Genomic DNA, 23,358 nt, shown 5'->3' with positions numbered 1-23,358 from the left:
GGATTGGCCCATCCGTCCTAAAGCTCCGCCTACTGGTGGGGCCTAAGGCGCGTGGGCCAATCAGAATAGGCCCTGGAGCCTTAGGTCCCACCTGGGGGCGCGGCCTGAGACACATGGTCGGGTTTGGCCCATGTGCCTCAGGCCGCGCCCCCAGGTGGGACCTAAGGCTCCAGGGCCTATTCTGATTGGCCCACGCGCCTTAGGCCCCACCAGTAGGCGGAGCTTTAGGACGGATGGGCCAATCCGGCCTCATTCCTTCGTTGGCTGCCTGCCGGACAGGCGGGTTTGGCTCCCGTCTGTCCGGCCAACTTCCAAAGGTACGGGGAAGGGGGGTGGGGGGGTCGGCCAGGGGGGTCGCGGGTCGGTCGGAGGTTCTTGGGGGGGGGGCGGTCGTTGGAGGGAGGGGGGTTTGCGTCGAGGGCAGGAGGGCCTGGGATCCCTCCTGCCCGTAATGTAGTGCGGGGTGGGGTTAGGGGGTCGCCGTGGCCAGGAGGGTTTGGGCTCCCTTCTGGCCCAACTACACAAAGTACGGGGAAGGCGGGTGGGGGTGTCGTGGGGGTCGGCCAGGGGGGTCGCGGGTCGGCTGGGGGACGGGCGGAGGTTCTTGGGGGGGGGCGGTCGTTGGGGGGAGGGGGTTTGCGTCGAGGGCAGGAGGGCCTGGGATCCCTCCTGCCCGTAATGTAGTGCGGGGTGGGGTTAGGGGGTCGCCGTGGCCAGGAGGATTTGGGCTCCCTCCTGGCCCAATATTGTCGGGGAGTCGGCGGTCCTTCGGGGTGGGGGTGCGAGTGGTCCTGCCGAGGGGGGAGAAGAATCGGACGTCGAGGGGGGGCATCAGGCTTTCAGGATGGGGACAGGACTTCAAGGGGGGACAGGCAGATCTTCAAGGGGGACAGGCAGACCTTCAAGGGGGACAGGACTTCAAGGGGGGACAGGCAGACCTTCAAGGGGGGACAGGACTTCAAGGGGGACAGGCACGGAGAGGCGGGGCAGTGCACCGAAAGTCAGGGCGGGTGAACGGTGAGTCGGGGCAACCAGAGGAGAGTCGGGGCAGTGCACCGAAAGTCAGGGTGAGTCGGGGCAACCAGAGGAGAGTCGGGGAGGGCGAAAGGAGAGTCGGGGTGGCCAGAGGAGAGTCGGGCAGCATGCGCGTTATATGCCTGAGCGCGGTATAGAAAAGTTTTTGTACATATCATCGTGATTTCTGCGCGCTATACCCCTGTGCGCGTTTTACAATGGTGCGCGTTATATCCGCGAAAATACGGTATTTATTTGTTTATTGTCTTCCCCCTTTTAATTATAAATTGTAAAACGCTTAGAAGATTTGATTTGCATTTCATCAAAATTTTATTAAACTTGGACATGTTCTAAAATACTAAGTTTTTGGAGCAGACTTTTGTAAATTTATACTTTAATGACAGGGGATGTTTATGCAAAGGAACCAAAGTATTGTTTATTACATATACAACCTCTCCATATTACCAAAGACAGACATATCCTCGCCTGTTTATGGCTGGCAAACTGCTTATTGCAGCATACTGGAAGAAACACCATCCACCCACCATGACTCGAATAAGAACATAAGAATTTTCACTGTTGGGTCAGACCAGTGGTCCATCGTGCCCAGCAGTCTGCTCACGCGGCGGCCCTTAGGTCAAAGACCAGTGTCCTAACTGAGTCTAGCCTTACCTGCGTACATTCTGGTTCAGCAGGAACTTGTCTAACTTTGTTTTGAATCCCTGGAGGTTTTTTCCCCCCCCCCCCTATATCAGCCTCCGGAAGAGCGTTCCAGTTTTCTACCACTCTCTGGGTGAAGAAGAGCTTCCTTACATTTGTACGGATTCTATCCCCTTTTAACTTTAGAGTGCCCTCTCGTTCACTCTACCTTGAAGAGGGTGAACAATCTCTCTTTCTCTACTAAGTCTATTCCCTTCATTATCTTGAATGTTTCAATCGTGTCCCCTTCTCAGTCTCCTCTTTTTCAAGGGAGAAGAGGCCCAGTTTCTCTAATCTGTCACTTTACGGCAACTCCTCCAGCCCCATAACCATTTTAGTCGCTCCTCTCTGGACCCTTTTGAGTAGTACTGTGTCCTTCTTCATGATTCAAGCAGGTTTTGTACTAGTATTTTACGAAATCTGCTTGTTTTTATCAAATAGCTTCATAATAGGCACCCATTTGGCCTCTCCACCTATGGAATTTGTTATAAAATTATCTTCCACAATCTCTTCCTTGTTATTAGGACGTTAATAGATTGATGATAATTTTACAGTCAGTATTGAAAGCAATTTATCCAGCCTGAAACGACTCCTGGACAGTTAAATCACTTGATTGGGACTTTCTGTTGATATCTACCCCTTTCTTTTTATTTTATATTCTGTCAGATCCTTTCCTCCAGAGTTTACTACCTGTTTTCTTCCCTTCCTACATAACTGTTGAAGGATGAATATAAGTTTATTGTTAGTTGTCCTGGCTACAATGTTTTGTGTTTGATTTATTTTAAGTCTCGTATTCTAATCTTTCATCCTGGTCCAACATAACAAAAAGGAAAGAAAACTAGCAAATTTTAGGTCCAGTTGTCTGGAGGTGGTAGGAAGTGAGAAGAATTGATGTCTACCTCTTTAAGATCTCTTACCTTAAAATGTTCCCAACCACTCCTCAACCACTTGAGCTAAAAAAAAAAAATTTTAGGGCCCAACCTCCTCCTCTTAATATTTCTCCACATTTATAAAACAAAACTGCTCTCCAGTACCTTAGCCCTTCATGCCACTGTCCTTCCCCCCCCCAATCAAATCAGTGTGAGGATGGGGTGGTATCCAGCAGTTTTCTCATACTGTACACTACTTTCTCCTGCAACTAAAAACAGATGTCTCCCCCTTCCCTTGTTTAATGCCCATCTAAGTTAAAATGACAGCTAAGGACTGTTCATGCACCTGCATTATATTATAGGTGTAAAAAACAAACAAACAAACCCAAACATACCTGATGTCCAACAGTTTTCTTGTGTTCCTTATTGGCGGTTTTCAAGGCTGGTTTGGCAGAACGGATGTTGATTTTTGATTTTCCAGAAGTAGGAATAGGACGGACAGTGTCTTTTTCCTCTTGAAACAAGTCTGCTACTAGCTGATACTACAATTTTAAAAAAAGGAAATCAGAATTTTTTTTTCTTTTTGCATGGTCTCTGTCAGAGAACAGTAGAATGCCCCTGTGACTAGGGATAGGAAAACTCTACTAAAGAGGTTTACCACTCATGTCAACAAACCCAGTGGCACACTTTATGGTGATATAAAAAAACAAAATCCTAGGGAATTCACAACAGATTTCTTCAAATTGTCACTTCCACTTCAGATTTCAGTGGATTATCTTTGGGCTTGGATAGATCCCACTTGACATCAGGTCCAGTGGAAATAATCAGATTTCCCCAATGGATAGATGAGAAATCTGACATTTTTGGTGAGGTAAAAAACAAACTGAAACCTGCCAGATTCCGCTTAAAACTTCTGAATTGTTTACACATCGTCACTCCACAGAGTTTTTTTTGTTTTCTCTGGATTTTCTTCTTTGTGGATATTTTGGGGTCAATTCCTTTTGTTTTTTGCTGGGTTTTAGAAAGCCTTGAGCTCCAGGCCAAGTCTGGAAGGCCTCCAAGCATGCGCCGATGCGACTCAATGATATCGCATTTGTGCGCGCATGCACGGAGATCCTCCAGACACAGCCCTGAGCTCAGGGAAGGAGAAATGGGGTTCGCATGGGGCGGGACTGTGGCAGAACAGGACAGGGCCAACTTCTCCTACTTTTTAATGAGGAAATCTGGTAACCCTACCCTTAGTTTCTGAACTGTAGGCTAGGACACAATTGGGGTCATAGCAACAGTATATGGGGTTACAGAAATAAGGTTGTTCCTCCTCCCTCTGGGTCTCCATTATGATCTATGCACAGTAATGGCAATCAACACAAGGCCTGTGAAAATCAGTGAATGCTCATAAGTCCTGCCTCTTCTCAAGTAGACTTCCTATTCAACAGGAAACTCAAGTACTGTGGTCTGTGAGTGTGCACAAATGTACAGGTCCTATGTTGATTGTTTCTATTGTAGCCTTTATGCTTTGAATATGTAGAAACAAGTGAAAGTGGATGAGGAATGGAAGGAGGATTTGCTATTTTGTTTTCATTACTACCCTGTTCCCCCGAAAATAAGCCCTACCCCCAAAATAAGCTCTAGTGATGTGGCAGAAGGAAGGCCTCGGAGGGGAAGGCCATGAAGCAGCTGCCACCACTGCTATATTTGGAGCCTTCAGAGCGGAGGTATGTCAGTCACACGGTGGGAGGGTCAGTGGGGGTTCTGCTGCACAGGGGGATCAGAGGGAGGAATAGAAAGATGCTGCACAAGGGGATGAGTGAGAGGGGAGGAAAGATGTTGCACATTGGGGGGTGGGAAGAAAGGAAAGAGGAAGAATTGGGGTGGAGGAGAGGAAAGGACCCAAAATTAATATAAGGCACTGTCTTATTTTCAGGAAAACACAGTATATGTGGTCACACAAATTTTTAAGTGTTAAAATGTGATCATAGCGGAAAAGACTTTAGGAAGCATGGCCTTAGAGTGTGGGTTCTCACTCACGAAGATGAGAAAAAGAAAATAGTATTCTATGAACTGAGGATAACAATAAAGCTCTCAAAGAGGAGCAACCTGGTGGTTAAAGCAGCATACCAAGAACCAGGGAAACCAAAAGACAAACCACACTGACTCTCCATGTGGCCTGGTGCAACTTAATTCTCCCTCCATCGCCCCAGGTACAAGCTTGGATTGTTAGTCTCTTGAACAGTGAAATAACTTGTGCCGATCTTTTGCTTTCTCTTTTGCAAAAAATTTGGAATGAACTTCCCTCAGAAGTTAGACTTCTTCCTGGTCTATTAACCTTTTAGAAAGCCTTGAAAACTTATGTTTCAGAAATTCCTAACTGATTCTTCTATTTTAAATTAATGATTATAAATGATGAGGCTTGTAACCTAATATTCTTTCCATGTTCTATAATTATTTCTGTAAACCAAGCTGAGCCCTATTGTAGGGATGAATCGTATATAAAGCCAAGGATTGGATTGGATAAATCTAAAATCCATCATCAAAAACTGTCCCCAAATGGGATTGTAAGAATTGCATTATGCATTGTAGATGTAGCAGGACATCACATTGTGCCTTCCCATGTAGTAACAGAAGAAATGTTCCGAGTCCCTGCCTCAGGGCAGTGCCACGCAAAACTAAAGAAGATTGGTCTGATTTGGGGAAGTAACCCAATAGTAGCAGCTCCTCAATAATTAGAAGGTAGTATAAAACCTCAGAATACTGGCATGAATTTGGCTCCTTCTTTCCTCAGAGGACTCTAATAAGGGAAAAAAATGTTGCATTCAATGTGGTGGATTTCTTACCCTGGGATCCATCAGAGCCTTTGACCTTCTCCGAAAGAGGCTAAGAGGAAGAAGTAAGGCATAGGGGAAAGCCACAAGTAGAACTTGTTTCCATGAAAGGCTTGGAAAGGGGCTGAAGTTTGAACACCAGCTGGATCCCGGATACTTTGTGCCTTGAGGAGGAGAAAGGAGATCTTGTCCTGTCCTCCAAGTTGGGGAAAGGATTGGAACCCAGAAACAGTCTGAATAATGTCTAAAGCTTAAGTGATATGAGGTGGGATTCAAATCCTGGATGTATCCTACTTGCCTAGTCTAGAGGTCGAGCATGAGAAGAAATTGTTAATGTTATTTTATATTATGTTAATTAGGTTTTCTATTCCACCTGTACCCATTCGGTTCAAGGTCGGATTACATTACAAGAGGTTGGGTCAGTTACCCAGGAAGTTACAATAGACAGTTTGACATGAACATTTGATAGAATTGCCTCTTGTTTGAGTAAGACTAAAAAGGTTAGGGCTTGTCAGCTTGGAAGAGACCGCTGAGGAGAGATATGATTGAAGTCTACAAAATCCTGAGTGGAGTAGAACGGGTACAAGTGGATTGATTTTTCACTCCATCAAAAATTACAAAGACTATGGGGACACTCGATGAAATGGCAGGGAAATACTTTTAAAACTAATAGGAGGAAATATTTTTCACTCAGAGAATAGTTAAGCTCTGGAACACGTTGCCAGAGGTTGTGGCAAAAGCAGATAGCATAGCTAGTTTTAAGAAAGATTTGGACAAATTCCTGGAGGAAAAATCCATAGTCTGTGATTAAGACATGGGGTAAGCCTCTGCTTGCCCTGGATTGGTAGCATGGAATGTTGCTACTCTTTGGGTTTTGGCCAGCTACTAGTGACCTGGATTGGCCACCGTGAGAATGGGCTACTGGGCTTGATGGTCTGACTCAGTAAGGCTATTCTTATGTTCTTAAGTAGTAAAGGTAGATCACTGCAGTTATTAATACAGTTAGGTCATAGTTACAAATACATAGGTACAAGTTCAAGTAGGTCATTTTTGGCTCATCGTTATGTCCTGGGATTTGTATTAGACAGTTTAGAAATGGGCTTTTACAATTACCATTTCAGCTACTTCAGGGCTGGCTCCGTCTTGGTACATACAGATCATAGTGTAAGTGGTAGTTGGTTCCAGCAGTTTGCTAATTGATACTGAATGGAGGTAATTTGCCTAGTAGACTTTGCCTGCTAGGTAGTCGGGAGCATCTTAAAGGCAGTGATGCCTAATTTAAACTTGATCCTTGCAGTTATGGGCAGCCAATGTAGTTTCATACAGTAGGGCTGTAGGTATTCCAATTTCCATAGTCCGTATATGAGTCCGACTGCTGCATTTTGAACTAGTTTTAGATGCGATAGCAATGTTATAGAGCAAAGAACTAGTGTTACATTACAGTAGTCTAGTCGAGATAGGATTTGGGATTGCACTAAAATTTGTAAAGCCTCTGTTTTGAATTATTTTCTGATGGATCTTAGCTTTCTTATCATGAGGAAAATTGTTATTATTATTATTGATTGTACGCAGCTCCCTGGTTTTAAGAAAGGTTTGGGCAATTTCCTGGAGGAAAAGTCTATTAGTCTGTTATTGAGACAGACATGGGGGAAGCCACTGCTTGTCCTGGATCAGTAGCATGAAACGTTGCTACTATTTGGGTTTTTGCCAAGTACTAGTGATCTGGATCGGCCACCTTCAGGATGGGCTACCGAGTTTGATGGAGCATTGGTCTGACTCAGTAAGGCTAGTCTTATGTTCTTATCCATCAGGTAAAGGAGTACAAGAAATGTAGGGGAAAAAAGCACACATCGGAAGAAACTATGGACCGCAAACCTTTTCAAACTTTTTGTCACTATCTTACTCAGTTTTTATGGCCTAAGCCTCATTAGTTTTATAGCCCTGTTATTGTACTTATTGCAAACATATATTTTTCATCTAAACTACGATCAGCCTTCTTCAATAATTTTCCATCTGGGGAATTGTGGGCCAGTTAAGAGCCTTTATCTTCAGTGAATAGTTAGTAATATCTCTTCTGTGTGCGTGGGGAAGGGTTTTGAGGAAATTGCACTTTTTTTAACCAAATAAGCTGTGTTCCTGCTCCAGCATTACATCCATATCGACTACCATTATGTTTCAGTACAGAAAATGATTACTCCAGTTTCAGGAATCCCAGATAATCAAAACATATTTTCGTACAAGGAATTATTATTCAGTTCAAATAGGACATAATTCATCTGTATTTGTTTTATGACACATCTTTAAAAAAACATGAATATACAGTATAGGTGGAGGGTAATGTTATAACAGAGAACTTAAGTTAAAAGGGCAGGAAGGCCCTTATAGTATGTCCTTATCAAATACTAGTATAAGTCCAGAACAATTCATGTTTTAGAGGCTGAGTGAATTTCAGTTTCGGATTTAGCACCAAAATCAACTGGAAATCTGGGTTCAGGTTTCAGCTGAAAATGCCTATGAATTTTCAGTGGAAACCCGAAACTGTAGCCGGCTCCTCCTGCCTTTATCCAGTCTTCCCCCATCTTTTCTGACAGAAAACACATCCCCCACCACTCACCGGGCCACCCACTTCTCCCCCCCCTTGTACATGCGCAGTCACAAGCTAATAATGGATGTAGTTTATAGGGAAAGAAAGTTTCGTATCTCATAAAAAACAGGGAGGGGGGGAGGGAAATTCCACAACCAGTACACATAAGATAACAAAAAGAGACAATGGTTTCTTGTGATTTCTTGTATAGCAAAATAAGCTTATAAAGAATATACCCTTACAGGAGCATCCCGAGTTTCTCCTGCCTCCATCAGCTGTATGGCAAAAACGATGGCTGAGACATCCTGCAAGACTGCCACAGGAAGTTGTGGCCACCAAGGGCAGGAGCAACTTGGAATGCTCCTGCCCCTAAGACACCACTAGACCACCAGGGCCTTTACATTATAGGCCTGAGGAGAAGGGGAAGACAATGTGGTGGGCAGCCTTGTGGGAATGTGTTCTGTCAAGGGGATTCATGGAATGCACAGCCATCTGAAATTGAGTTGCCCTACTGCTTCACAGGGACCTGGAGGGGAAGGGAAATAACACTGCTGCTTCTGCAAAAGAAAGTGGGGGGGGGGGGAGAGAAGGGAATGGGGGTGGGTGGGGGAAAATGCTGCTACTGCTTGGGGGGGAGACAGAAGGGGGGCCATGGAGAGACAGTCAGGGAGGAACTGCAGGGGGAGAGGGAAAGGGGACTGCTTTGGGGGAGTGGTGTGCTGGGAGGCAGACAGCTTTGCTTGAGGGGGAGACAGAAGGGGGGCCACGGAGAGACAGTCAGGGAGGAACTGGAGGGGGAGAGAGAAAGGGGGCTGCTTTGGGGGAGGGTTGTACTGGGAGGCAGACAGCTTTGCTTGGTGGGGGGAGAGAGAAGGGGGGCCACGGAGAGACAGTCAGGGAGGAACTGGAGGGGGAGGGAAAGGGGGCTGCTCTCTAGCACCCGTTAATGTAACGGGCTTTAACACTAGTTTATTATAATTCTGTCCAAATGCATCCTATAAATATAATTTAAACATTTAACAATTTTATAATATAGCCCCAAGACTACCATCCCCTAAATAGACCAGTCAATAAAGTGCATTACAAAGATTCAAAAGTACAAACAGTCTAAACATCCAGTTCATAGTTTACTAATTCCAATTCACAACTAGATGTTGAAAAACTTCAGTTCAGAATGTTAAAGGAAGCTATGCAGCATTGGGCTCCTTTTACAAAGGTGTGCTAGCGTTTTTAACGCACGCACCGGATTAGTGTGCGCTATAGCCGAAAATCTACCGCCTGCTCAAAGGGAGGCGGTAGCGGCTAGCGCACGCGGAAATTTAGCGCACGCTATTTCGCGCATTGAGGCCCTAGCGCGCCTTTGTAAAAGGAGCCCATTGATCTCTATTCCCTGTGGCATATAATTTGTTAGTTCCATAAAACAAGCAGTTCGCCTTGCTCAAAAATTTGACTAGTCTATATAGGGGATGTAGTCTTGGGGCTATAGTCTAAAATTATATTTATAGGATGCATTTGAACAAAATTATAATAGTCAATGGATTTTGATAAAATCAGCTTCTTTATTGCAATAGGTTGAAAAAATAGAAGTGTTGCTTTAGTTAATTTGTTTTCCCAATTAATTGTGTTTTGTTAATTCAGGAAAAATAGTAAGCAGCTGAGTCTATCATATACCATCTGTAATATACCCGCACTTTAACAAAACCGCGATAGCAGTTTTTAGCGCAGGCTGGCGCGCTGAATGCTCTGCACTGCTCCCGACACTCAGAATTCCTATGAGCGTTCAGCACGCTGGCCTACGCGAAAAACCGCTATTGCAGTTTTGTAAAAGGGGGGATATTCTGCCAGTAGCCACATATATGCATTTGGGCTCTAATGTACGCTAAAATACTTCCACTCTTGTTTCTTAATTGAAGATGGAAATAACTGTATTTTAACTTAAAATGACCAAATTGTATGCTAACCTTGACTGTATATCTAATGTTACAGAACACACATAAATTCATAATCTGTTTGTCTATACATTATGTATATCAACCTTGTTACCTGTACTGAGGTCGGAATATAAAACTAATCAAATAAATAAAATTATTCTCTTTGTCCCTAACTGCGAAATAATTATCGTATTTTTCGCTCCATAAGATGGGGGTGGAAAAGTAGGTGCCTCTTATGGAGCGAATATACCTTCCCCCCCCCGCCCCGGTACCTTTTTAAAGTTGCAATGGTCCAGCATGCTCTCCTGCTGGATGGCTGGCTTTGGTAGCAGAGCGGCACGGCACAGGAGCACAACCTTTGCGCTTCCTGCCTGGTCCCGCACCACTCAGTGATTGGCTGATGTCAGCTCTCTGAACTGACTTCAGCCAATCACTGAGCGGCACGGGACCAGGCGTCGTGCAGTTCTGCTACCAGAGCCAGCTGTCCAGCAGGAGAGCACGCTGAACCACCGCAACTTTAAAAAGGTACTGGGGGGCTGCAGGCAGCTTCAAGCTGCGGGCAGCTTCGGGCTGCGGCTGCAGGCAAGCGGCTTTGGGCTGCGGGTGGGCTGCTTCAGGCTTCCCAGCATCAGACGACCCCCCTCCCCCCCCGTAGAGGAGGAAATTTTTTTCCTTGGTTTTTTCTCCTCTTATAGTACGAAAAAATATGGTACTCATCCTGATTCTCAACATGTAACATAACAATTTTAAAAAATCTCAAGATGAGTAATAGTGTGTAAAAAACATGATTATTTCTAATGAGAGAACACGATGGATGACAGAATCGATTGACATTGAATGTATCAGAACCTGTTGCTCAGTTGCCTACAAAAACATTGGATAACAGTTTCTCATAGGATGCAATTTTGGATTCTAAAATGTCTTTTAAACAGCAGGTTCAATCTGTTGTAAAAAAACAACAACAAAAAAACCCCCAATCTTTTTAAAGCTGTGATTGAGTATGTTATGTCTATTAATTTTACAACCAGATTTTGGGGACGTATTGCAAAGTCTGATATTGTCTGGTCTTCATTACTGTAATGTTATGTATGATTACCAGCTGTGTATATTCATTCCTTACAAGTGATACAAACCACAACAGTCCACCTTTTATATGGCCTGTCTAAATATGCATAAATGTCATAGAAAAATGCAACCTTACTTAATTTAAGCAAATTCAGTCTTAATTTCTCCCCATTTAGGATCCTCAGAGTCGAGCGCAGTATTCCTTCACAGTTGGGTTGTTTTTTTATTGTTTTTTTTTTTTTTTTTTTAGAAAAGCTGCTCAAATTGTCATCGATCCTTTTTCAAATATATTTGTGTATCTTTCATCATAATAATTATATAGATTTTTTTTACTTTAATTATGCTTAAAAATGCCAAAAATTCAGGCACTTATCTTTTAATGTTGAAATTCTGTCGGCTCGGGACTTGCCGACATATTTCGCCTCCTCGGCTGTATCAAGGCTGTCCCCTAAGCATAACAAATACAAAATTACTACACTCTGCCCCAATTTATTGCTATTGCAGGGAGTTTTACATAACAGAATTTGAAACAACGCCACCGCCATCTTGCTCATAGTCACATTGTCTATAAGTTGTAGGTTATTGATTCTATAGCTTTGGATTTTCATTCTATAGCATGTTACTGAGTCTGTAATGTACGTATCTCTGCTCCTGAAAACTATGGGCTCCTTTTACTAAGGTGCGCTAGCGTTTTTAGCTATCCCCCGCACTACACGTAAAAACTAACGCCAGCTCAATGATGGCATTAGCATCTAGTGTGCACAGCAATTTAGCGCACGCTAAGCACGCACTAAAATCGTATCCTTCTAACCCGTTCTGGTTTCCTGGAGAAGACAGGCTAATAAAATGAATAAATAAATAGCGGGCTTGATGGTGGGGGAGTTAAAAGTTTATTATACAATGTTGTTATAACAATAAATTTGGGCAGAGTGTAGTAATTTTGAATTTGTTACGCCTTGATAGAGCCGAGGAGGCGAAACATGTCCGCAAGTCCCGAGGTGATAGAACTTCAACATTAAAAGATAAGAGCCTGATTTTTGGGCGTTTTAAAGCATAATTAAAGTAAAAAATATATATATTTTTATGAAGAAAGATACACAAATATATTTTAAAAAGGATCAATGACAATTTGAGCAGCTTAAAAAAAAACAAACAACAAAAACTAATGAAGGATTAATGCGCTCGACTCTGAGGATCCTAAATGGAGAGAAATTAAAACTGAATTTGCTTAAATTAAGTAAGGTTGCATTTTTCTATGATATTTATGCTTGACTACTAGTGCAATCAGAGAATATAGTGCTAAACTTATAGACTTGTCAAAAGAAGAGATGGCAGAGAACACTAATTAATTTGCTGTCTAAATATGATCATGTTACTCCTTTTCAAAAGAAACTGCATTGGTTCCTGTTACATCTGTTCTCATTATTTGCAGTAGCATAGTTCATGAAAATGTTTGCAAACTGAGAAATCGTGAATAACAAAATGTGGACTCTATAGGAAAACAGAGGTTAGGTTCCAGCATTTCACCTTGCATCTCAAAGCTGCGTAAAGTAAACAGTGGATCCCATGGGAAAACAGGGTTAGGTTCCTGCATGAAGCACCTGTAATTCACTCTCCGGACACTTGGGGGCCTTATTTGGAAGCAAAGCTTGACTGCGAGGTGAAAGTGAAAGCAAAAAAGGAGATTTTTTTTTTTTGGGGGGGTAGAGTTTGAAGCACCGGTTCACAAATACATGATGTTCGAGTGGGTGCTCACCTGGGTAGTAGCGATCATCAAACGGTTTGGTTTGATATAACGGCTAAAGTGGAGAGCGGCCGCACGATACTTAAAGTCCTAGATTTCAAACGTACAGACTTTAATGCAATGGGAAAGTACCTGAAGAAAGAGCTGTTAGGATGGGAGGACATAAGAGAAGTGGAAAGACAGTGGTCTAAGCTGAAAGGAGTGATAAAAATGGCTACGGACCTTTATGTGAAGAAAATCAATAAAAACAAAAGAAAAAGGAAGCCGATATGGTTCTCCAACCTAGTGGCTGAGAAAATAAAGGCGAAAGAGTTGGCGTTCATGAAATATAAAAAAACCCAAGAAGAGGAGAGCAGAAAAGACTACAGGGTGAAACTGAAAGAAGCCAAGAGAGAGATACGTTTGGCGAAGGCACAGGCGGAAGAACAAATGGCTAAAAATGTAAAAAAGGGAGATAAAAATTTTTTCAGATATATTAGTGAAAGGAGGAAGATAAAAAATGGAATTGCTAGGCTAAAAGATGCTGGGAACAAATATGTGGAGAGTGATGAGGAGAAAGCAAATGTGCTAAACAAATACTTCTGTTCTGTGTTCACAGAAGAAAATCCTGGAGAAGGACCGAGATTGTCCGGCAAAGTTACACGAGAAAATGGAGTAGATTCTGCGCCGTTCACGGAGGAGGGTGTTTATGAGCAACTTGAAAAACTGAAGGTGGACAAAGCGATGGGACCAGACGGGATCCATCCCAGGATACTAAGGGAACTCAGAGAGGTTCTGGCGAGTCCTATTAAAGACTTGTTCAACAAATCTCTGGAGACAGGAGTGATTCCTGGGGATTGGAGGAGAGCGGATGTGGTCCCTATTCATAAAAGTGGTCACAGGGATGAAGCAGGAAACTACAGGCCGGTGAGCCTCACTTCAGTTGTTGGAAAAATAATGGAAGTGTTGCTGAAAGAAAGGATAGTGTATTTCCTTGAATCTAATGGGTTACAGGATCCGAGGCAACATGGCTTTACAAAAGGTAAATCGTGCCAAACGAACCTGATTGAATTTTTTGATTGGGTGACCAGAGAGCTGGATCGAGGACATATGCTAGATGTAATTTATTTGGATTTCAGCAAAGCCTTTGATACAGTTCCTCATAGGAGGCTGTTGAACAAACTTGAAGGGCTGAAGTTAGGACCCAAAGTGGTGAACTGGGTCAGAAACTGGCTGTCGGACAGACGCCAGAGGGTGGTGGTTAATGGAAGTCGCTCGAAGGAAGGAAAGGTGACTAGTGGAGTCCCTCAGGGTTCGGTGCTGGGGCCAATCCTGTTCAATATGTATGTAAGTGACATTGCTGAAGGGTTAGAAGGAAAAGTGTGCCTTTTTGCAGATGATACCAAGATTTGTAACAGAGTAGACACCGAAGAGGGAGTGGAAAATATGAAAAAGGATCTGCAAAAGTTAGAGGAATGGTCTAATGCCTGGCAACTAAAATTCAATGCAAAGAAATGCAGAGTAATGCATTTGGGGATTAATAATAGGAAGGAACCGTATATGCTGGGAGGAGAGAAGCTGATATGCACGGACGGGGAGAGGGACCTTGGGGTGATAGTGTCCGAAGATCTAAAGGCGAAAAAACAGTGTGACAAGGCAGTGGCTGCTGCCAGAAGGATTCTGGGCTGTATAAAGAGAGGCGTAGTCAGTAGAAGAAAGAAGGTGTTGATGCCCCTGTACAGGTCATTGGTGAGGCCCCACTTGGAGTATTGTGTTCAGTTTTGGAGACGTAAGAAGACTTGAGGCGGTCCAGAGGAGGGCGACGAAAATGATAGGAGGCTTGCACCAGAAGACATATGAGGAGAGACTGGAAGCCCTGAATATGTATACCCTAGAGGAAAGGAGAGACAGGGGAGATATGATTCAGACGTTCAAATACTTAAAGGGTATTAACGTAGAACAAAATCTTTTCCAGAGAAAGGAAAATGGTAAAACCAGAGGACATAATTTGAGGTTGAGGGGTGGTAGATTCAGGGGCAATGTTAGGAAATTCTACTTTACGGAGAGGGTGGTGGATGCCTGGAATGCGCTCCCGAGAGAGGTGGTGGAGAGTAAAACTGTGACTGAGTTCAAAGAAGCGTGGGATGAACACAGAAGATTTAGAATCAGAAAATAATATTAAAGATTGAACTAGGCCAGTTACTGGGCAGACTTGTACGGTCTGTGTCTGTGTATGGCCGTTTGGAGGAGGATGGGCAGGGGAGGGCTTCAATGGCTGGGAGGGTGTAGATGGGCTGGAGTAAGTCTTAACAGAGATTTCGGCAGTTGGAACCCAAGCACAGTACCGGGTAAAGCTTTGGATTCTCGCCCAGAAATAGCTAAGAAGAAAAAAAAAAAAAAAAAAAAAAATTTTAAATTGAATCAGGTTGGGCAGACTGGATGGACCATTCGGGTCTTTATCTGCCGTCATCTACTATGTTACTATGAATACAGCGGCGCAAGTGCTGAATATTGGTTGCAATTGATGCAACCGCGGATAGGCAAACTCACGCATCGTGAACGCACAAATAACGAGAACGGACTATAGTTGAATGAACCAGATTTAAATTATTAGTGCTGGTACATTGAAGTTTGTATCAAGATTCATCTCAATGTTTAAACGATCATCTTCATTGGTGCACATGTCAGCAAGCCCTTCACTCGGAGGACTTATGTATGTTGGAGTTGCTATCTTTTCAGCAAACATGAAGAGAATGGAACTAGCTCCCAGTGACTCAGGAGGCAGAAGAATTTGACAGTTTTTAAACAATTATTAAGATGGAATCTGCTACTTCAGGACTTTTGGATTTTTCGGGGGGGGGGGGGGGTGGGGGGGTTAATGCTGTTTGAGGATCTTGTTTGTATATGCTTTTATTATTATGCATATTGCTTTGTACTAACATAGAAATGTGATGGCAAATGGCCCATCCTGTCTGCCCATCCAAAGTAGCCATTATCTCTTCCTCTCTCTAAGGATCCTATCCCAGGCTTGCTTGAAATTAGACACTGTCTCCACCAACTCTACCGGGAGAGTGTTCCACGCATCTACCACCCTTTCTGTAAAAAAGTATTTCCTTAGATTACTCCGGAGCCTATCACCTCGTAACATAATATAACTTTTATTCTTGTATACCGCCCACCCAAAGAGGATCTGGGCGGTTCACAGAGAAGAAGAACTGGACAATCAGTGACATTTACATAAAATAAAATTACACATTAGCATTAAAACAATAAGATTATACAAAGTAGCATTAAAAAGGTAGTACAATTAAAACAATAAAAAATGATTATGTAATCAATTTATCAAACAAATGTGCTTTTACAACCTTTCTAAAAGCAATATGCAAATGATTTTGAAACATCAAAGGACTCGACCAGGAATTCTGCTTACCTAATTGAAAGGCAATTGTTTTGCTAAGAAATCTCTTGAAACGACATGACTTAAAAACAGGCAAGGATGAGGACAAGGTGAGTTGGAGAAATAAATTACAACAATATAAAACACTGATTACAGATAAACGAGCTAATTATTATTCAAACAAAATTGGATCTGTAAATACTAATTGTCCTTCAATGACCACCTCCAATCCTTGGTAAAACAATGCTTTTTCAGCCTTCACATGCTGAGGAAAGTTAGATCCTGCTTCCATCAAAAACATTTTACCCTCCTTGTCCAATCCATCATCCTCTCCAGATTGGACTATTGCAACTCTATCTACTTAAGCCTAACTAAGAAAAACCTCCACAGACTCCAACGGATTCAGAATGCCGCGGCCAAGCTCATCTTCGCTAAAAGTAAATTTGACCGTGTCTCCCCGCTCCTGGCCAAGCTCCACTGGCTTCCGATAATCGCCAGGGTCCACTAATAAATGCGCCTGTTTAGCTTTCAAAATCCTATATGGTATCCTCCCTCCCTTTATCCCTCTTTCTTGGAATTCCTCAAACCCTAATACCACCAGATCCTCCCACAAATTAAAACTATCCTTCCCCTCGCTAAAAGGCATTTCCCACACAGGAAAGCTAGGGACCTCCCTCCACTTCAAAATCACTGAGCTCTGGAACAACCTTACCTCCCCTCTTCAGAACTTGAGCTCTCTCCAAGTTTTCCGCAAACATCTGAAAACTTGGCTTTTCTCAAAAAATGTAAGTCTCCCTCCAACTTAGGAATCAAGGAAACTCTTATATCTTGGCATCCCAAGTCCTCTAAATTTTCTTCACACTTCTACCTCTAACCCTCTGTTGTAGTTCCTTCCTATTACTCCTACTGTAAACCGCGTCGAGCTCTACAAACGTGGAGATGATGCGGTATACAAACCTAAGGATTAGATTAGTAGAGAGTTATTTAAACTGATAAATAACTTGTTTGATATAGAATTAAAAAAATGTTCTAAGAAGGAATGTCCTCCTTCTGCTAATGATCTTGCTGATTTTTTAAATAAGAAAATTGCCAATCTCAGAGCAACTTTATTACCATTAAATAATGATGCTCCCTATATATTAAGGGCTCCTTTTACGTTAGCGGTTTAACGCGCGTAATAGCACCCGCTATACCGCCAGCCGCGCTAGCCGCTACTGCCTCCTCTTGAGCAGGCGGTAGTTTTTTGGCTAGCGCAGGGGTTAGCGCGTGATGAAAAGTTGCACGCGCTGAAACCGCTAACGCAGCTTCGTAAAAGGAGCCCTAAATGAACATCAGATTGACGGTTCAAGAGTAGATATGATCTGGTCACATTTTGACCCTCTCGACTGGAACTTTTTCTTCATCCTATGCCCTCTCATTGCAGAGTTTCCTTTCAAATGAAAGAGACTCAACTCATGCGCATTTACATTACGTAGGTATTTAAACATGTCTCTCATATCTCCCCTCGCCCGCCTTTCCTCCAAAAATATACAGATTGAGATCTTTAAGTCTGTCTCCACACGCCTTATGACGAAGACCCTCCACTAAGGCGGATTATAAATTGAAATAAATGAAATGATTTTTCCAATAGTTCACCAAACATTAACAGGGAAATTTAAAACAGTAGACCCCCGCAGCCATGACTTTAGGCTCTCGTTACAGAAAGGCTTTTCTTCTTAATAGAGTTGATCCAGCAACATCTGAGAAAATCATAACTGCTTGTCAGAACAAAGGTAAATGCTTCTTAGGAAAATAAGCTTTCAGTAAAGTTAACTATTGGTCTTCAGATTGCTAAACAATTAACAAAATAGCCTTTTAAGATAGCAAATCTTATGACGACTCCAGAAACTTAGAAACACCTAGACTGCCAGGAGAATTAATCACTTTGATTGGACTTGTGTAGGTAATCACTGATTACATAAGTGTGCTGAAAGACAAATGTTCGATTAATATGAATTTCACATTTATGTAGCCTTGGGCTATTGTATCTGGGCTTCTGCACGTCCTCCCTCCCTCTTCTCCCCTCTCAAAGTCTCTTTTTGCAAGAGTGACATCTCTTTTGTCGGTACACAAAACAAGAGAGCGATGCCAGAAAAGCTAAGAGCATTCTGAAGTGACTGTGCGCGACTGATAGCATAGCGAAGTGACAGCTCTGTTTCCTTTTATTTACGGGTGTTTCAAACGATTACTGCAGAACATAACACCTGATAACCAGAACAAAAGCCCATGACAGACGCAACAAAAATCGGCAAGCAGCTTGACGAGAGGATTTCAAGGCTCGCAATTACTGTGAAGGCTTCCTGGATCCTGCTCTAATCGGTGCCTTATTTGAGCAGTAACGATGCGTCCTGTGCTTATTTTTAAGCCCCAAGTCATCAAAAGGCTCTTTCATGGTAGGAATGAATAGCGGGCTTAATCTGTGCGGGAGTGTTTGTGTTTTGCTATTTTCTTCCGACACTCCTGTTGATGGGCCTACCCTACCATTTTCCATCAAGCTCTGTATAAAATACCTGTACATGAGCTGAATAGCTGGAGGTCTCAGAGCAGATCTAAGCACTCCGATATCCCTATTTCTAAAGTCAGTCATAAATAGCTCTATCTGACATCTGGTTACCACTGCCTCAGTCAACACTGAAATTAGAGAATGACACAGGGACAAATTTGTCTCCTTCCCACAGGAACTCAATTTCCCCATGCCGGCTGTCCCTGCCCCATTCCTGCAAGCTGTGGCTTAACTGCACAAGCCTCAAACACATATGATTTTAAAAGTGTTTGAGGCTTGTGAAGATGAGGCTGGAGCTTGCAGGAATGGGGCAGAGACAGGAAAAGAACTCGAGGGGACTTGATGGGAAAATGAGTTCCCATGGGGAAAAATTTGTCCCCATGTCATTCTCTAACTGAAATTCTAGTTCTGCTCTGAATTTAAAGAAACCTGGTCTACTGCAGCCTGTATTACAATCTCATTATCAGGATGCTCTGTCTTCTCTTTTATGATGGTATCTTTTAAAGACATCTTGTCCCTACAAGTGTGTTCATTTTGCTGCCCCTCAATATCTTTCCTCTCTTCTCTCTCCTTATATACCTCCCAGAGAACTCCATTCCTCAGATAAGCCACTCTTAGCCTTACCCTTTCTCCTCCACTGCCAATTCCAGACTTCGTTCCTTTCATCTAGCTGCCCCCTATGCCTTGAATAAATTACCTGAGTTTGTCCGTCAAGCCCCTTCCCTTGTTTAAAAGTAGACTGAAGACCCATCTTTTTGATACAGCCTTCAATCCTTAACCCTACTCCTCTGCCTTCCAATCCAGCCAGCTGAATAACCGTTCCCCTTAACTGTATCCATGACATCCTGTTTGTCTGTCTTGTCTGTTTAGATTGTAAGCTCTTTCGAGCAGGGATTGTCTTCTGCTTTGTGACTTTGTACAGCGCTGCATACGTCTGGTAGTAGTCCCAAACCATACTCTTTGGAGCAACTGTTGGCCTTCCCCCAGTTTCTAGTTTAAAAGCTGCTCTATCTCCATTTTAAATGTTCACGCCAGCAGCCTGGTTCCACCCTGGTTAAGGTGGAGCTTATCTTTGTGAAATAGGCTCCTCTTTCCCCAGTATGTCTCCCAATTTCTAACAAATCTAAAATCCTTCTCCCTGCACCATGGCCTCATCCATGAATTGACACTCTGGATCTCTGCCTGTCTTTTGGGACCTGTGTGTGGAACAGGCAGCACTTCTAAAAATGCTACCTTGGAGGTTCTGGATTTTAACTTCCTACCCAAGAGCCTAAATTTGGCTTCCGGGACCTCCTTACCACATTTCCCTATGTCATTGGTACTCACATGTACCAAGATAGCATGTTCTAAAATCTTATCTAAGTGACATGCGAGGTCCACCACCTTCACACCAGGCAGGCAAGTAACCAAGCGATTCTCATGTCCCCCAGCCACCCAGCTATCTACACGCCTAATGATCGAATCTCCCACTATAATGGCTGTCCTAACCCTTCCTTCTTGGATAGAAGCCCCTGGAGACAAATCCTCGGTGCAAGAAGACATTGCATCCCCTGGTGGGCAGGTCCTGACTACAGGGTTGCCTCCTACTTCACCAGAGTGATGCTCTCCTTTAAGAAGACCTCTCTCCTCTGAGGCAGAACAGAGGCTGCCAGACTGGAGGTGGGATTTTTCTACAACATCCTTGTAGGTCTCCTCTACGGACGTCTCTGTCTCCCTTAGCTCATCCAAGTCTGCTACTCTAGTCTCAAGAGATCAGACCTGTTCCCCAAGTGCCAGGAGCTTTTTACACCGAGCACACACATAAGACCTCTCACCAACTGGGAGATAAACATAACACTCAGTACAAAAGGCTGGATAGCCCCCATCTTGCTGCTGAACTGCTCCCTGCATCTTAATATTGGTGATTTCTTTCTTAAGTTGCTATGGGAGTTGGAATATGTACTCTAAGTTCCCCTAAGATTGCTAGTTTTATTTAATGCCAAAAAAATTATGACCATGTCACTCCTCTTTTATATAAAGCTCATTGGTTACCAATAGAGCATAGGATCACCTACAAAATTCTATTACTAACCTTTAAAACTAAAGAAAATAACTGGCCAGAATTAATTAATAATTTACTTATCCCCTATAATAAAACTAGGACTCTACGATCTTCTGCTCAATCTTCTCACTGTTCCCTCTTTGAAACATATTAGTACAATGAGGACTACAATTTTTTCTCTTAACACCCTTTTTCTCTGGAACAGTATCCCTAACTACTTGCAAGAAAATACAACACTTATCAATTTTAAGGTGAAGTTAACGACATTTCTTTTCCTTGACGCCTTTGAAACTTAAACTGTCATTTTAAGGACGACTTAGATTTAAGAAAGATTTCTACTTACAGTTCCCCATCCTTTTGTTCTTCTCCTTAAGTGTCCTCTTTCTTTCTATCAATTGTAGTTCCAATCCCTTCTTCCCTTTCGTTCCCGTTCATCTTTGTTCTTAAAATTGTCTTTTCCCTCGGTTTGTTTTTATTATATTGCATTTTAATTGGCATATTTTTATGGCATTTTTGCACACCATCTAGAAGGTTCGAGTGGGCGGTATAATACATTTTAAATAACCTTGATATGTTAGGTTATGGTAATGAAGTATTCAGGTCTACCTTCAACACTATGCAATGTTGAAATCGACATTGACTAGAACTGTGTACTTTCAAAAAGGGCCTAAAGCAGTGGCTCTCAAACCAATCCTAGGAGACCACCAGCCATGTCAGGCTTTCAGGATATGCCTAATGAATATGCATGAGACAGATTTGAATGCCTACTACTACCATTATATGCAAATCTGCCCTATTCTTTAGGGAGAGCCTGAAAACCCATCTGGCTGGTGGTTACCCAGGACAAGTTTGAGAACTGCTGGTTTAAAAGGAATAATTGTTTTCTTTTTTCTCCATGGAACAGGGTTACTTTGTACAGTACAGTGAGAGCGGTTTGGAATGAACTCTGCTCCATTTCATAAGCGACGCTGTGCTCCTATTCTTACCTTGCTTGCTTTCAGGATGTTGATCTGCTCTTCATACACAGTGTCTCTGTTTTTCTCTAGGAACCCATCACACTGATATTCCACCTGCAGCAAAAGCCAAAGGTCAACACCAAGGGAAACCCACAGGAAGATATGCAGTAACTTCTTGCACTGTATTATCCAAATACATTTTAAAAGACTGCCCTGTCATAGCTTGATATCAATGTATTAAGGAATTTTGTTTTATTTATTATGATTTATTTATGATAAATTAAAACTATCCTTCCCCTCGCTAAAAGGCATTTCCCACACAGGAAAGCTAGGGACCTCCCTCCACTTCAAAATCACTGAGCTCTGGAATAACCTTACCTCCCCTCTTCGGAACTTGAGCTCTCTCCAAGTTTTCCGCAAACATCTGAAAATCTGGCTTTTCTCAAAAAATGTAAATCTCCCTTCAACTTAGGAATCAAGGAAACTCTTATATCTTGGCATCCCAAGTCCTCTAAATTTTCTTCACACTTCTACCTCTAACCCTCTGTTGTAGTTCCTTCCTATTTCTCCTACTGTAAACCGCGTCGAGCTCTACGAATGTGGAGATGATGCGGTATATAAAAACCTAAGGATTAGATTAGATTAGATTTATGGCACTGTTTCTCAAGTTCTTCCAACCAAGTACCCCCTAAGTTTAACAAATTTCAACCGAGTACCCCAACCACCAACTGCCCAAGCTCGCCCCAGACCCCGCCCCCATAATAATAATCAGAGCTAATACTGCTGCGGCCGGCGATATAAAAGCCTAATATGGCTTCATAATAGGGGGCCTAAATTATCACTTACAAGAATCTTTAAAAGGATTTATTAATTTTAAAACTAATCTGATCTTAAGAGATGTAGATGATGTAAACATACTGAGCAAACAACGAAAAAGGAACCAACAAAGTCTGCAGTCAGGGATACAAAGACAAACCAAAACAAGAAAAATTGCAGACGGGCGTATAATGATGCAGGCAAAGTTTATTATGATAATGGATAAAATGCGGTAAAAACAACACCTAAAGGCAAACAAACTATGGGACCCAACACGGTCCGTGTTTTGGAAAACATGCCTTCATCAGGGGTACCAAGTTGAGAAGGGATCAATTATAACCGCAAAAAAAACCACACACAAAAAAACCCTATAAAATTTCCCTTCCCAAAACACTTCTTCCATTACCAGTTAACATTTGTGACTGCTGTTCATCGTATATCCTAGGTGTCAAGGTAATAACCATTCCCCACCCACCCACCCCTCCCAAAGTAACTTACCTTATCTGCAAAATGGCTCACAATGAAGGAGGTGTTAGACATTCTGGGCTTCTGAAAGTGATGGCTGCTACTATGCCTGTCATACAATTTCTGGGCCCAGTTCCGATCAGTGCCTTTAGGGACCTTAATTCAAGAAAATAAATATAAATATAAATTTAAAGCTATACATACTTTTTATGTTCACCTAGAAGAGACAGCTCAATTCTCCATCCATGAGTATTCAGATCAGATTAACTACTGTGATTGGACCAGGCTGACTCTATTTAACTTACTGAGTGAAATTTTATGAAGCTTTTACTGTGTGTAAAGCCCATTATACATAGGATTACTATATGGCTCCAGAAAAAAGGAGGACGGATTGAGATATCCGGGCTTTACTTCCATTGCTTTCAGTAGAAGTA

The 23,358-nt window shown here is 42.7% G+C and overlaps 1 protein-coding gene across 2 annotated transcripts in view; it reads right to left on the bottom strand.

The window, feature by feature from the left end:
• MYO5B (myosin VB) overlaps window positions 1-23,358 on the bottom strand; it is a 690,137-nt gene that overhangs the window by 208,727 nt on the left and 458,052 nt on the right. For both annotated transcript variants that reach the window (XM_033934618.1, XM_033934625.1), the window contains exons 13-15: window positions 22,958-23,080; window positions 21,674-21,757; window positions 2,978-3,124 (exon numbers count right to left, since the gene is read on the bottom strand). In XM_033934618.1, the coding sequence (XP_033790509.1) occupies window positions 2,978-3,124; window positions 21,674-21,757; window positions 22,958-23,080 (354 nt within the window). The remainder of the gene's footprint in view (window positions 1-2,977; window positions 3,125-21,673; window positions 21,758-22,957; window positions 23,081-23,358) is intronic.

Source organism: Geotrypetes seraphini, chromosome 1, assembly GCF_902459505.1.
Source record: "Geotrypetes seraphini chromosome 1, aGeoSer1.1, whole genome shotgun sequence".
In the NCBI taxonomy this organism is placed as follows: Eukaryota; Metazoa; Chordata; class Amphibia; order Gymnophiona; family Dermophiidae; genus Geotrypetes; species Geotrypetes seraphini.
The sequence above is the reverse complement of the archived record's forward strand: the minus strand, read 5'-3'. Positions and strand labels throughout refer to the sequence as shown.